Source organism: Bemisia tabaci, chromosome 2, assembly GCF_918797505.1.
Source record: "Bemisia tabaci chromosome 2, PGI_BMITA_v3".
Lineage (NCBI taxonomy): Eukaryota > Metazoa > Arthropoda > Insecta > Hemiptera > Aleyrodidae > Bemisia > Bemisia tabaci.
In genome coordinates this window covers 78,665,531-78,681,345 of record NC_092794.1, presented here as the reverse complement: position 1 = coordinate 78,681,345, position 15,815 = coordinate 78,665,531, and the positions used below count along the sequence as shown (strand labels likewise).

Here is a 15,815-nt window from a genome sequence, read left to right as displayed (position 1 = left end):
TACCTAGATGATAATAAAATGCACATAAATAAATAATAAAAGGTAATTTTCCCTCTCTTTGCCGTAACCTACGAGAGCAAAACACTAAAATAAGAATTCTAATGTAACATCTGCAGATAAAGATGTACTTGAAATACATGCTGTTCATGTTTGCATTTTCTCAACATTTACTTTCATTGCCACTGACATAATTGTCAGTCAAAATTACAAATTAAGAGAAACTAAGTTTAATAATTAGGAAGTAAAACTCATTGAAAAATAACTAAGAAACTAATTGTTCCTCGACTTTGCAGTTTCAAAAGCACTGAATGACTTGACTGAACTGAGAAATATGATGTTTCTTGAATTAGAGGCAAAAAATGAAAGAAAAACAAGAATAATAAAAAAGATTAAAAAGTTATTCAAAGGGGAAAAAAGTGATCGAACAATCAAACAAGAAAAAAACTGTTTCATTTGGAATGGAATTCATTGAGCTACTTTACCAAAAGTGATTTGTTTTTAAGGAGCCTAGAGTAAAATTGGTTATTTGAAAATTTTTAACTAGGATAGTTTGGTGTTGAAACATGACCTGGGATTGCAACGTGATTGACTAGCTAGTTTTGTTGCTTATTTAAATCACAATAACCATCACTTCATAATCAAAGCTGTTCGCGGGAGGGAGGGGGGACTATTCTGAACTTGTTACTTAACCTTGAAACTGAGAAAATAGAGGATCCAACCTAGGTTTAAATAGAGTAGATACACAAATTTGTTTTCTGGTGAACAAAATATATGAGTCAATAAAAAAATAAATAATGTAGTTCATTAAATAATAAATGCACTTCACTGAGCAAATGTGATATTTGGCATACATTTGAAAGTTAATAATTGTTAAAAATGGTGTTATAAATGAAAGCTTTTGATTAGAACACGACTGCAACAGGAAGGGCAAGATAAAAGAGAGCGCGGTATGTACTAAAAAGCTCTGAAATTGGCAAGAAAATAAATTAATGACAATACTAATTGCTTCATGCAGCGGCACAATGCATGTTTAGACTGACGACTGAAAGAAAAATGGCACGATACAGGTTTGCTTTGTTCACTGAAGACCTTAAAGGACAAGAAGAAACTTTGAATATTTGGACATGCTCCATTTAACCTAAGGATTCGGAGGGCAGAACATTCTTAATCCAAAACAGTAGGTGTTGATCTAACTGCTGATTATCACACTTTATTAAATTAAAATGAGAAAATTATTTTTTAGGTCCTGTGTAAAAATGCAAAAAAAATCCGTAATTTTTTACACAAAAAAACTAGACTCACTGCTAAGTGGATATTGTCCTAAGAAAAGCTCTGAAGCAGGAGCAATAGCAATGGCAAGGGATTCCGTAGATGAGGTCCTGCAAAACAAGAACCCCACCCCTTTCACATGCACAGAGAGAAACTGTTTGCAGCAACCCACTTTTGCTCATTACTATACAGAGTATAATTAAGCTTAAAATATTTTGAAAGCATGTAAGGAGTATGTTTGTCTGAAGGCACATGTATCAGTGCGAACCAGTTTCGGTTGTTTCCTTTGGGTAAGATACACAATATTTGCTTTCAATTTTTCATGTTAGGTGGCCGACTGACAGGTTGTGACAGCAAACGAAAGAATGCCTCAAGCAGAGAACAAGGGATGAGTTGGTTTAAAATAATAAAACATACCTTCAGCCCTCCAAGGATTAGCGGAGCATTCAAACTCGAAAAATTACATTACCTCCTCTTGTATGCTTTTTCACTGAATACAATACTTGAGATTCCCATTAAAAGAGGAATTTTTGAAAATATAAGAGAGCTCGTTATTAGACTTTTGCTTGGAATGAATTTTTAAGTTCATTTTTGTGAAGTTTATTAAGTTCATTACATCACTATCAACAGCTATTCATAAGTTCGCATAGTTTTTTGCAAATATCTACCATCGCCCCTTTGAAGTGTAGAAAAAATTAGGGGTCCGTGCAATTTTGAAAGACTCCAAAAGATAATAAAAAGCATTAATTTTATGCATTCCTGACGTACGACATCATAAAAGTTTCCCCAACGATGACATAATCTTATCATGAATGGTATTATCAGTATTAACTTGAGGAGAGACTACACATACCAGTCATCAATGATTTTGTTGTGGTTGGTATTTGAACGGACAATGGAAGTTCCAAAAATTACAACAGCAATTTAATGAAACAGCTCAACTAAATTGTAAGGGTTTTTAATGACACCACTGCTCAATATGCATAGTTGTTATACAGGGTGATCCAAAAGTGCCTTCCGCCCCCTCTAACTTTTTACCTAATTGAGGTAAAGATTTGAAACTTGGGGGATGTCCCTAGGTCAAAGGGAGCTACTTTTTGGCCCCCCTAAAATTTTCAGGGGGGCCCCCCTTGGGGGTCAACGGACCCCAACTCTCAATTTTCAATGGGAAGACCCCCTTTGTGATAACTCGTTCGAGAGAGCATAAAAAAAACTTTTAGTGCAAACCCGAAGCCGATATCTCAAACCGTTTCAAAAGTTAAAGTTCAACCATTAAAGTCCAAAATGGTCGACAATTCACACCGGTTATTTGTCGACAGATTTGCGCGAAAATCGGTGTCATCACGTATTTGGACGCGAGAAAAACGAATTTGACGTTAGATTTTCAAGAAAACCGTAATTTCCAAAATGGTCGCCAGTTAAAGTTCAAAATGACCGAAAATTGCCACCTCGGTGTTTTGCTGATGGATTTGCCTAAAACTTGGAAATTGAGGATATTTTGGCATAAGATGAACACATTTGAACTTAGATTTGTGAAAAAACTGATTTTCGGTCATTTTGAACTTTAACCGGCGGCCATTTAGGAAATTTCGGTTTTTTTGAAAATCTAACGTCAAATTCGTTTTTCTCGTGTCAAAATACCTACAGATACCGATTTTCGCGCAAATCCGTCGACAAATAACCGGTTTGAATAGTCGGCTATTTTGAACATTAACCGGCCGCCATTTTGAACTTTAACCGGCCGCCATTTTGGAACGGTTCGAGATATTGACTTCGGGTTGGCGCTAAAAGTTGTCTTATTTTATGCTCTTTCGAACGAGTTATCACGAAGGGGGTCTTCTCATTTGAAAATTAAAAGTTGGGGTCCGTTGCCCTCCAAGAGGGACCCCCCTGATAATTTTAGGGAGGCCAAAAAGTAGCTCCCTTTGACCAAGGAACATCCCCCAAGTTTCAAATCTTTACCTTAATTAGGTAAAAAGTTAGAGGGGGAGCAAGGGACTTTTGGATCACCCTGTATTATTTTGGACATTGATTGTAACACTGCACGGGTCATAATCATGACTTCGTGCCCAATTACCACAAACTGACATTTTCATTGACATTTTCTGACTTGAGCCGGGGCCCAAAGAGTTGAGGAGTCATTTAAAGTTTAGGTAAACTTTGTTAAAAAATATGGCTGCAATCCCTGAAATGTTCAACATCTAAGTTCAGGTAGAATCAGGGATTGGCTCAAGCTAATGCCAATTGCAAAACTAGTAGAACTCTCCCACAAGATAGAAAAAGTAGCCTGTAGAAGATAAATAGTTCGCAGATATGTTGGTCACAGAAAAATCCTAAAATGCTGGTAAAAGAGGCCCTTTGCGTCAGACGAACGCATTCTTAACCATTTCTGATTGATTAGATTTTATATGGAATTTATAAGTAATGAGCTACGTTTTGCAGAGTCGATTTTTGAGGTTCTGAATTGTGTGCTTTTTACCTTAGATTCTGATTCAACAGAATTGTGAAAAAGTGTAAAGATCATTCACCCTTAGGTAAAATGAACGGCAACTTAAACAAAAATTAAATGAAGTAACAATTTTTACACTATTTTTCATTTGTTTTAGGATTAAAAAGGTAAGAATGTTCCGCACTCCTTTTATTATAATATGGTTGCAAGCTCATGCTTAGTCTGTGCACGTGCGACTTAATGTTCGATGAGAGTGGTTACAAGGAGCTGACTTATCGCTGACATTTTTTGGACGCATTGTGTTACTAATCATGGGTAAAAACGCTCTCTCACTGACAGTTTTGTCCCTCAGAGAAATTTGCCCTGCTTTTTCACATAGACTTTTGTCTCGTTGGCTCTTACGGGCAGAGGATGTGTTGTCACAAGTGCTCTTTGAACGAAGTGAGTTTCGAATGGCAGTGGGGGGTTTGTCGCAACTGCACTTAGTTTTGAAACAATTGAAGCGGGAGAGGGAAGATCTGATGATAGAGGAACTTAGGGGTGGCTTACTTTTAATAGTACTGTTCTGTTGAGACAATTTGGAGCTAGGCATTTCTTCTGTTGACGCTGTCAGTTTATTTGAATCAATGAGACCATCTGTTGTTGCCAGCCTAAAACTATTGCCTCGTCTGACAGCAGAAGATTTTTCAGATTTATCGGAAGAATTAATTTTTTCTTTAATTAGAATTTCTTGTTTTAAATCTGAAAAACAACACAAATTTGAGTACAAATTATGTCCCATCTAGCAGTGAATTTAGTATTTTATAACTTTTCAGAGCCCCCAAAAAAAAAAATTATGTTGAGCAAAAGTTATTCCCCTGAAGACTGCTAACTACTTCAATCACTTCTAGGGGCTGGAATATAGTTCAATTTTGGCAGGACTAGAGTATTTCAATGAAACTGGATAGTGACAGCCTTTTGGAGCCCTTGGATTTGCCTTCTCTCTACACAATCAATAACTGGTTAAAATTAGAGTCCCTTTATACTGAGAGTCAAGACAATGTGAATTAGTCCACTCAAATTAGATCAAAAATCTCGGATTAGGGGAAAAAATTCCCATACAAGCGATTTTTGGCTAAAGTTGCTTGTTAGGGTCTAAAGAGGCACAGGCTAAAAGTCCCCATCGATACCCCTTGTGCTTAGCCCCCCAGCCCCCCCCCCCCAAAAAGGCTAAAAAATCGGTTTTTTGGCTATATCTCGAGGACGGTTGGAGATAGCGAGTTGCGTATCATTCGGAAAATGTTCCTCATCAAATTCTGCAAAAAAAAGTTTCTTATGCTTTTCCTTCCCCAGGCACTCCTTGACCCTCAAAATGGCCGCCGCGTATGGGCGTCATAGCGCGCTTCCTCACTGTACGGTACACATAGGTACGCCTCTAGACCGCGCGGCCGCGGCGCACTATGGTCCAATAGCCCGATTTAAGCGGCAATAAATCGGAAAAATGAAGTTTGGAAAAAGTTCGATTTCAATACGTAGATCGATAGTACATACTGTAAAGAAGACTCCTGTAAAATATCATCTAGATTGAAACACTAATAAAGATGTGACAAGCCTGGGAAGTGCGGCGCGCGGAGCACTTTTGAGTACGCTTCCAGTTACCGAGCGGCAGTGCTGAGTTTAAGGGCTTGTTTTCGTTGTTTCACCGTAACTGAAAGTGTTTGGGTACTTGATTTACAATATATAAGGTAATTTCTAGATGTTCCATGCTGAAACAATTCTTTTTTATCATGTCTAATGCTCTAGATTAACTCTTAGACATAGTCAGTTTTATCAATAAAATCGCAAAAGTATGACCCAAAAAATATACTTTGCACCTCTGAGCACCTCGTAATTTTACTCGGAAGTTATTGTCATGACTCTAGACTACCTTTTAGTCTGAGTGGCAGATCCATAGTCCACCATAGCCTCAAGCTATTTCTCATGAAAAATGACGTTTTCGCGTTTCTTAGCAGTCACTACTATTAGCTATCATACGCCATTGACCATGCATTTTATCATGTTCCACTCTCATATTCTATCAAAACAGATGCCTTAGAGCCTAAAACCCAGGCAGAATAATACGAGTTGATGGGGCTGATCGGAAGGAATTGAAACTTATGCTCAAGAACAGCGAAGAATCGCCTCGAGAGGCCACTTTAAAGGTCCCATAAAAGTTTTTTTTTTGACGTTTTACCATGTTTCAAACATACAATCTATCGGAATGGATACATGTAGGCTCAAGTTTAGCTTGGCAGATGAAAACGCGTTCAAACGGTTGATCGGTGGGACTTGAAAGTAAGGCTCCCAAGCGATGAAATCGTCTTAGGAAGCTACTTTGAGGTCCCACAAAAGTTTTTTTTTGACGTTTACCCATGTATCAAACACATAGTCTATCAGAATAGATATATTTAAGCTTAAGTTCAGCTTGGCAGACGAAAACAAGTTCAAACGGCTGATCGGTGGAACTTGCAAGTAGGCCTCCGCAGCCATGAAACTTTGAAGTATATAACTATTTAAGTTAGTTCCCTTGACAGTAGTGTTCGACAAAGTTCTACTTTTAGCTTCTTATAGTCCATCCAATGTAAAATTTAATTGTGAAGTTTAAAAAAAAAAAAAAAAAAAAAAAAAAAAAAAAAAAAAAATTCCTCCGAGGATCGAACCCGGGACCTCAGAATTACAGGTTAGACGCGGTGTCCACTACACCACCGCGGAACCGTTGAAATTTCGCCTCAGTTTAAGGTTTTTCCACAAATTATACCGCAGTTATAAGAAAGTACAAAAATGTTAAAAATTGATTTTTTTCTGAAAAATGTTAGCATATTTGCACTCAGCGACCCAAAAAACCCCTGAAAACTCATGTTGCAAGGTATAATCATACATATCTGATTTAATGCTGCTTAAATCGGGCTGTGGGACCATAGTGCGCCGCCGAGTGTCTCAACCTTCTCACACCCTCTATAAATAGCTGAAATTTACATGATATGCAATAATTATGTACTCTTACCTTGTTTGCTATGCAAAATTCTGTTTTCAGTCAGTAAACTTTGATGCTTCAGCAATAGCCTGTGGGCGATTATCAGCCAGAAAGGAAGGACTCGTATTTTGATGACACTGTGATCCTAATTATTGCCCGACGTATTTGTGTGAGGTCGATTCACGGATTTCGAATAGATCAAGAATTTTAAAAAATAAATCTACCTCAGAACTTGCCGGACTTAGAATCTTAGAAACAATTTCTAGAAAAAATTTGGCGAAATCAAATTATCACTTAAAATGATAGTCCGAAATTTATACACAGACACGGGTAACACTTACTCCACGAAAATGACATTACATGTGATCCATTGCGATTATTTCAACGCATCTCCATTTTTATGACGTTGCAAGAAGGCCTTGAGAATTGTTCTAAGTATGAATTATCTCCGTACCCTCAGTCCCAGTTTGATACCAATAGAATAATGAAAACAAAAAAAGCCTCTTTATGCGCCATTTTTGAGCCGAAACCAGAAAAAAAGGCCCCAAGTAACAGCAAATATATTCTCGATGGTGGATTTCTATTACACCACGCAGTCTGGCCCCAGGGAGCAGAACAGTTTGGAGATTACAGAAAATTACATAACCTATGTCCTTCGGAATTTTGGTAGAAATTGCCTCATTATTTTAGACGGTTATTTGAGTGACACACCATCAACAAAAAATGCAGAGAGATCCTAAAGGTACGGTAAATCAATGGTCATGGAAATTGCTTTTAATGAAGAAACAAAAGTAACTTTAATCCAGGAAAAGTTTTTATCTAATGACGAAAACAAAACAAGACTGATAGAAATTCCACAAAAAAAAATTCAGGAGCATCGGTCTTCAAAATGAAATTCCAGATGGAGATGCACACCCACTGATAGTTTAAACGGCCTTGATCTTATCTTTGGAGACAGCCAAAAATTGTGTGATTGTTGGAGAAGACGTCGATTTTTTAATAATTTTAAGTACATTGTCTCCAGAAAATAGGGAAATATTTTTTTCTAAAACCTGGTTGACAAAACTTTGAAGCAAAAATTTAATCTTTTAAAAGCCTAAACGCTCGTCCGAAACTAAAAGATTACATGCTATTTTTACATGGATTTTCCGGGTGTGATACTAACTCGGCAATGAGTCAGTTAAGCTCGGGAGGGATTTGCCTGCAAATAGTCGAATCTTACAGTTTTCGGTATGAGAAGAACGATGCGTATGTTAAAATTTCACGAAAAATTGTCTCCGCGGAGATATAACGCTTCCTTTTTAGGGGTCCTCGAAAACGTGTTGGAACCGACCGCAGTGAATCTTCGAATTATACGCGTCATAGACGGGAAGATGGCGGCGCCGAAGCCGACCTGCTTACTACCGCCACGCTGCTGATGTTGACATCACGATTTCTCGTTTGAGGTTGACTAAGTTCTGTGTGAATGTTTCTTATCCTACATACATCTGTATCGCATTCTGATTGGAAAGCTTAGAGAATTAAGAAAAATGGATATGAATCTCAAACAAAGTAACCTACATAACCTCCAATTGACCAACAAAAACATACCGCCAACGCGTTGCCGCCGTCCCACATAGCACAGAATCTTATGTCAATACTGATACATATTGTTGGATGTTGACATGATATCACCAACACTAATGCAGTATGATATTAAGATTGTCGGTTAAAAGGTATACCGCGTCAGCATGAATATAACACTGATACCTTCAATATATCAAACAACAGTATTGAGTCAATGCTGACGAGGTAAAAAAAAAAAAATAACGCGAAAAGAAATTAACACGAAAAAATGAAAAAAAAAATATAGGAAGAAAAAGAAGCCTAAGAAAACACGGTGTTAATCAAAGTTATGATGAAAGTCGAGCCGCGGACTGATGGTATGCATGCTATAACAGCCTTAATAGGCGTGATTTTAACCCGAAACACCATCAGCTCCCTGTGGCTCAATGGCAGAATACTGGGCTAGGAATTCCGCGGTTCGGGTTCAAATCCACCCGAGGGCGTCCGGGTATCTTACGCTACTAAACGTCGCAGGACATCAAGTAAGTGGTTCATAATATTCAATACTAGTATACTTGTGTAATTCATGTTTCAAACGTAATACATGTGTAGTACTATGAAAATGACGGTCATGGTCTGAACTTTCATATCTACTTGACAGAGTGCGCTGAGTGTACAGACGTGTCAGTGTCAACGTAGTAACGCATACATATTGTCGGTGTCCTGCAGTGTTCTGATGACCTTGTCATAACCCTGATTTCCATATGAAATCAACCTTTTCGGCCAATACTGTAACAATATTTTGACAGCTCCAAATCAGTAACTAATAAATACTGGCATAGTCTTGATATAATATTAAATCAGGATACATCAGCATTATATAAATACTGACACTACTGACGTGTCAGTACTATTGTAGTATTATATCAATATTCTGTGCTATGTGGGGTATATTCTTCCACTACGCATTCCGCCACCATATTGCTCGTTACGTATTCCTGCGAAACCTACGAGCGCGCAGTTCAAACGCTGTTTTAGGCCACCCTAATTTTTGGCACTTTCAAATTAACTTTTCTCCCGTTTGCAGTCATCAAAAAAATTTAGGAAAAAAACTGTAATCTTTGGTCACTTACTACTTTCGAATGACACAATAAAAAAAAATGACTTAGCTGACTTGTTTTTGGGAAGGGCAAGATGGCACTAAAATTCTCTTAAGTCTATGTGGTGCAAAGACACAAAATGATTCATTGGAGCATTGGACAAACTTCGTTTTTATTTATTAAAAAACAATTCACTCAAATTTTATTATTAACTTCATTTTCATTTTATTATTTAACTGCTACTAAAATTGTAACTCATAAATAAAGTGTTCTTTCATTCCTTAACAGACCGCCCTTTCCTCCCTGTTTTGTCCTCTCTCTCCCCCCCCCCCCTCCTACGACCTTGATTTACGTTCTTTTTAAAAACCGTGAATCGACCTGCGAATGATTAAAAAAAAAATTACCACGCAAATATGTCGGGCAATAATTAGGATCACAGTGTCATCAAAACACGTGTCCTTCCTTACTGGCTGTTAATCGCCCTCAGGCTATTGCTGAAGCATCAAAGTTTACTGACTGAAAACAGAATTTTGCATAGCAAACAAGGTAAGAGTACATAATTATTGCATATCATGTAAATTTCAGCTATTTATAGAGGGTGTGAGAAGGTTGAGACACTCGGCGGCGCACGGTGGATCGAGTCAATGGGAGAGGTCGGTCATCGCGCATCACGCGTCTTATTTTCGCTGATTACAGAGATTTCCCGTCCTTAGAATAGAGCAAATTTCCTCAACCAAGTGTATTTTTCGTCGTAGATTTCATTTTTGAGCATATTTTAGCCGAATACCGAGTTTTAATATGAGTTTGACACACTTTTTCATGAGTATTGAAAATGGGATCCTTGATAGCTTATTTTTCACGTTACTTTCGGTGAATGGGACCGTAGGCGTCCTATATAAAGAAGAATTTTGCAGAACTTGACTCAAAGACATTACTTGAGGAGTGAGAGAGGGCGGCTTCACAGGCCCCTCACCATGAAGGTTGTCATATTTCTTTCAATTTCTGCTAACACTGTTTTTTGTTCATATGTTAATTGGTTTCTCGCAATTTGCATACTGACACATATACGGAACATTCTGATAATGTTAATTTTTCTTCTCTCTTCCTCCAGCCAGTCAATAGACGTTTTCATTTTTATGAACCCCCTACTCTTTCAGTTATTCAACAAATATGCATATTTCAAAAAATAGATCAATATATTAAAGAAATAAAAAAGAGAGATGTATATACTGTAGCTTCATTTTATCGACTCATCCTAGCATATTATTAAAGATACTTACCACAAGATATAAAAAATTGAATGTGCAGTAAAAAAAATAAATAAATAAACCCCATGCATTTCATCCTCCATAATTTCGTTTTGTTTCTCAGAGTTTGGAGTGAAGTTTGAATCACTTTTATTGAAAAAATATTAAAATAGGGGGAAATTTATTTCTCATGCAAGTTCTGATCCTTTGAAGAACCTCTGAGAAGGACCAGTGTCTCTTTAAGAAATTTATTGTTCTTCTTTTTCAACCCACAACCGATTTTGTATTTGTATGGAGCTCATGGAAGAGTTCTAGGTATGTTGAAAAAATTTAGCAAGAAACGGGACATATGAAATATCCAATGCGCAAAACATACACCTTAAACATTATCGCACAGTATAACACTGATCGACTTAGCTTCATAGACTAACAGGAGGTTAATGTCTCGTCAAAATATCAACAAATCAGCCAAAATCAGTGATCAGTAGAAAAATTACCGAGATTGAAGGATATCGTGTAATGCACGATTTTATTGATGACATTATAGCAAGATCGGATTCCCAGCAGGCGCGACTTCCTATCATTCAAATGGACCGTTTTCGCAGATTAGCGGATATTAGCGGCTAATTATCACATAATATCATTCCTGATAGTGTACAGGAATCAACCCAACAAAGGATTTTGTGGACACTTGTGGACATTTTTTAATCGAGCTATCTTAACATTTTTTTGAGCGTTTTTTTAATGCAAGTTTTGGAGGTGCTTTTGATCCTCCTAAAAATATGCAAATACACATTAATGATACACCAAAATATTCCTTAAAGAGAGGAGAATAAACATGTTTAATTGAATTTTTGATTTATCTGCAACAGAACTAATGCAAAAGCGAAATTAAACCTTGAGAATCAGACGGCAAATTTGATACCACCTGCAATGTCAGCTTTAGGCAACCCGCATGTCAAAGCGGATGGGTTCAAAGACCCTTAAACCATGGAAACATTCATTTTGGAAGCTTAACTACCAGAAAACCAAGAAAGAACATTTAAAATCCGACTTTTTTTTCGTCGCCCATGACCGACCTCTACCATTGACTCGATCCACCGTGCGGCGCGGCCGCGCGGTCTAGAGGCGTACCTATGTGTACCGTACATTGAGGAAGCGCGCTATGACGCCCATACGCGGCAGCTATTTTGAGGGTCAAGGAGTGCCTGGGGAAGAAAAAGCATAAGGAACTTTTTTTTTGCAGAGTTTGATGAGGAACATTTTCCAAATGATACGCAACTCGCTATCTCCAACCGTCCTCGAGATATAGCCGAAAAACCGATTTTTTAGCCTTTTTGGGGGGCTTTGGGGGGGGGGAGGGCTAAGCACAAGGGGTATCGATGGGGACTTTAAGCCTGTGCCTCTCTAGACCCTCACAAGCAACTTTAGCCAAAAATCGCATGTATGGGAATTTTTTCCTCTAATTTTTCTAATTTGACTGGACTAAATCCATTTCTGAATGGTTCCCATATTTTAGGCCTTCACAGTGTCACAAACGGGAATAAAGATTACAATTTCACCGATTGCAAAGATTATAATCTAAAATGGACCAGGGAATTACGGGTTCAGCAAGGAACAAACGGAATGAGAGAGGGAACAGAGAAAGGAATTTGAGAATGGGCCAATTCTCGGCCGAAGTATGGGACGGTATTTCCTGAATATTTCATATTTTCTGAGTAAAAGTCTAAGGTAGACCTCATATCAAATATTTTATCAATCAGAGCCTACACAAAGGCATAGCAGCATCTCAAACCCGAAATGCTGGGAAAGGGATGTCTTAAAGGCTAGCAATTTACACTTTAATGGCAATATAGCAGGGCAAATTTTGCGAGGAGAATGATGATACCAAATAAAAAGAAAAAAATGGCGTAATACACTCATAAAAAGCTATTCTCCCAACCTACTCATACCGAATGGTTACTTTTAAGTGGGAACACATCATGTACACTCTCAGCATTACAGCGCATAGCCACAATCTGGTCTCCTCATCACTTACAATGCACTTCTCCATAAAGAATTGGCAGTTGCTTTTCAGATGCAAATATCCAGGCAACAGCTAAATTGATGACAAGAATGAATTTCAGAAATGGAATACTCGTATGTTGAAGTGTTGGAGGTACGTATTTGGGAGTCATGAAACAATGGAGTAATCCCTGTTATTAGGGAAGACTGCTGAAGTGCTGGTGATGACAATTGTTTTCTTTTGAATTTTACCTCCTTCCTGCAATATTTTTCTATTTCTATGCCTACCGCCAGACTTACTGCTGTCATATCAGCGGTGCACGCATATGAGTAATGAGAGTTTCTGCCACTCCTGCACGGGTAACACTGTGCAGTCTCACTTTTCCAAGTCTAGAACTACTTTTCATTTTTGGCACTCCTACAAATCATGTTTCTTTTCAATGAGTGAGGATTTAAAATTGGGGTTCGTTCTCTATGGCAACCGATTTTAGTAAATCTGCATTGTGACTTCACCTCACTTGCGCATGCTGAGGGTTGTACTTGAATTTTCTCCAGTTCTAATTTTCTACCAGTTATCAGTTAGTGCCTCAATAACATTCCACCCAGAACGCATTGAGCTTGTTCAGTAATTCGTAATTCTTGCATTTTTGGAAAGTAGACAGTGCATTTAGTTCACAGGAATTTTCTCCAATTTTTTTGAGCAATGTTAACCCACGAAATACAAGTCCAAAAATCCGTATTTTGGGCTCCCATTTAAACGCGCGCCGCTTGGCCCATCTCAAAATGGCGCCCATTCTATCCGTCCGGCGGTGGCCACACTTTTGACCCGTCGTGCCGGCGAGGTACCTCTGCATGCCTCTGCCGTGTGTGGGTCGTATAAACAAACGAAGATTGATAACAAAAAATGATCCAAATAACTCGAGTCTCTTAATTTTAATTAATTTAAATCCATTTTCGACTTCAACCAAGCATTTGGCAATAATATTCATCGTATTTTACAACCAGGAGCCACGGTCTATCGGCTCATTTTAAGGTGCATTCTGAAAATCAGTCTTACAAGTCCAGTGTCCAAACCCAGACTTTCTTCTTTTACTTTCTTTTGACCATTCTCTTTTCATTTTCGCCTCAAATCAAATGTTTTGCAGTTTCTTTGTCTTAAGTATGTGGTCCTGAATTCATTCAAGAGTTAGAAGTTCACCATTCATTTAGTATTATAGCCTTTTAACCTCTCAAGCTTTACCGAAATGATCTCATGCAGTTCGAGGTTTCTTTGGCCCAAACCAAGTGATTACACATCTGATGTGTGTCTCATGGCTCTTCAAATTCGCAGTGTAGAATTAAATCAGAGACTACAGTTGCTTAATCCAGTTCTGCTCTCTTGTTCAATGTTTGTCATAAGTGTTTGTTCGTGTCTGTTCTTTATAAGTGACCACTGAAGTGCATATACACAGTTATGCTATCGTTACAGGTATTATTTCTTGTTTTCTAGAGTCAGGACTTTCTCTTAAGCGCAATAATTTACCAAAGAAATTCACCTAGTTGCGTAAATAATTTGGTGTATAGATATTCTGTTAATATCTCCTTGCGGTGATGCAAAGTTTCTGAGATCTGTCGTAAGGGGGTTTTGCATTTAGACGGTCACTCTTGTCTGATAAAATTACTGCTCTAACAGCTTCAAATTTATACTTTGATCTCTGATTCATTACTAAATGACACTCGTGCGGTGTCATTTATCTTTAATCAGTTCAAAGCTATTTCAACAATGAATCATCAAAAATCTGATCGAAGAAGGAATTTTCTGGTGAGTGCTGCGGCTGAACCGACATCACAACTCAATTTTCAAAAGCATCAACCAAGACATGACCATTCGTCTGGAAGTGGAAATATTTTGCAACTCAACAGCAGGCCCATTATTGAAGGCTTAGAGCAACCCGACAAGACATCAAATTCCGATATATTGCATGGAGAAGATAGGGCTATGTCTTTCCATGTCGGGCTGACATAGTTTCAATAATCGGGCCGCTGGTAGTTTGACAGGTAAGATTTGTAAAGTCATGTAGGTATCACAAGTTACATTCGTAGCTGTTGAGGAACAGTTTTTGTAAGTATGCTTCCCTTTGTGGAGATTAATTGATAACAAAACGAGCACATCAATGTCATAGCCTAACTAGAAAACCATTTACGAAGATTAACAGAGTTTCAGACTTTCTGTTTCTCTTCGATTATAAAATCATGCAACGAAATGTTACAAATGTCATCCCCAGATAACCTTAACCATGTTCCTGACTTATTCTCATGGATGGATGTAATTCCATGTGTTTTCAAAATCCTTCCATCCGTCTGTACCTGAGAAAATCAGTGAACCAGCTGACTTTCAGACTTTTAACAGGAATCGTCCGCAACTTTACCATTGAAATGATTCTTAGGTGTTTTTGAAGGAAGGGATTTTATTAAAATTTTTGTTGGACAGGTTTGACTCACCCTGAATTCTTAAAAAGAGAGAAAAATTTTTTTTTCTTCACTCTAGAAAGACATGAACCTGACCAAGCTGTTGGTAAGTAAGTAGTTTTGATCACTTTATTCCATGAAATATGATGAGCCTTGTTGCTGCAGGAAACACAACATACTAGCAGGAATTCTCAAATAAATTTTCTGTCCTGTACAATACCTGTTGATACTTAAGTATTTGATGATATCTATGAAGTACAAAAATTCTGAAAAGAAATTGGGAATACCAGCAGAGTTATCTCCAAAGATTCTCCCAGGAACAAAACTAAAAATTGTGTAAGTTGCCTAAGAATGCTCTCAAAACAAGTTTACATATTATTCATAGATGAAGTGTAGCATGCTACATATATTGTTGTATTCCTCTTCAAATATACATGCAGGTGAGTAGATTTTGAAATTTTAAGCGCACAATTTGCTTATGAAAGAAGCGAGCACTACCATGATTTCCACTTACCATTACCACTTCCTGATAAATTTTTATAAGTTGATGCTTTTGAAAGTTGAGTTGTAATGTCGGTTCAGCCGCAGCACTCACCAGAAAATTCCTTCTTCGATCGGACCTTCGACGATTCATTGTCGAAATAGCTTTGAACTGATTAAAGATAAATGACACCGCACGAGTGTCATTTAGTGATGAATCAGAGATCAAAGTATAAATTTGAAGCTGTTAGAGCAGTAATTTTATCAGACAAGAGTGACCG

At 37.7% G+C, this 15,815-nt stretch overlaps 1 protein-coding gene across 4 annotated transcripts in view; it reads right to left on the bottom strand.

The window, feature by feature from the left end:
- nudE (Nuclear distribution protein nudE) overlaps nucleotides 1–15,815 on the bottom strand; it is a 98,574-nt gene that overhangs the window by 55,546 nt on the left and 27,213 nt on the right. For all 4 annotated transcript variants that reach the window (XR_011899195.1, XR_011899197.1, XR_011899196.1 and 1 more), the window contains exon 5: nucleotides 4,268–4,459. Coding sequence is in view for 1 of the 4 variants with exons in the window: in XM_072296377.1 (XP_072152478.1) it covers nucleotides 4,268–4,459 (192 nt within the window). In the remaining 3 variants the exon portion in view is untranslated. The remainder of the gene's footprint in view (nucleotides 1–4,267; nucleotides 4,460–15,815) is intronic.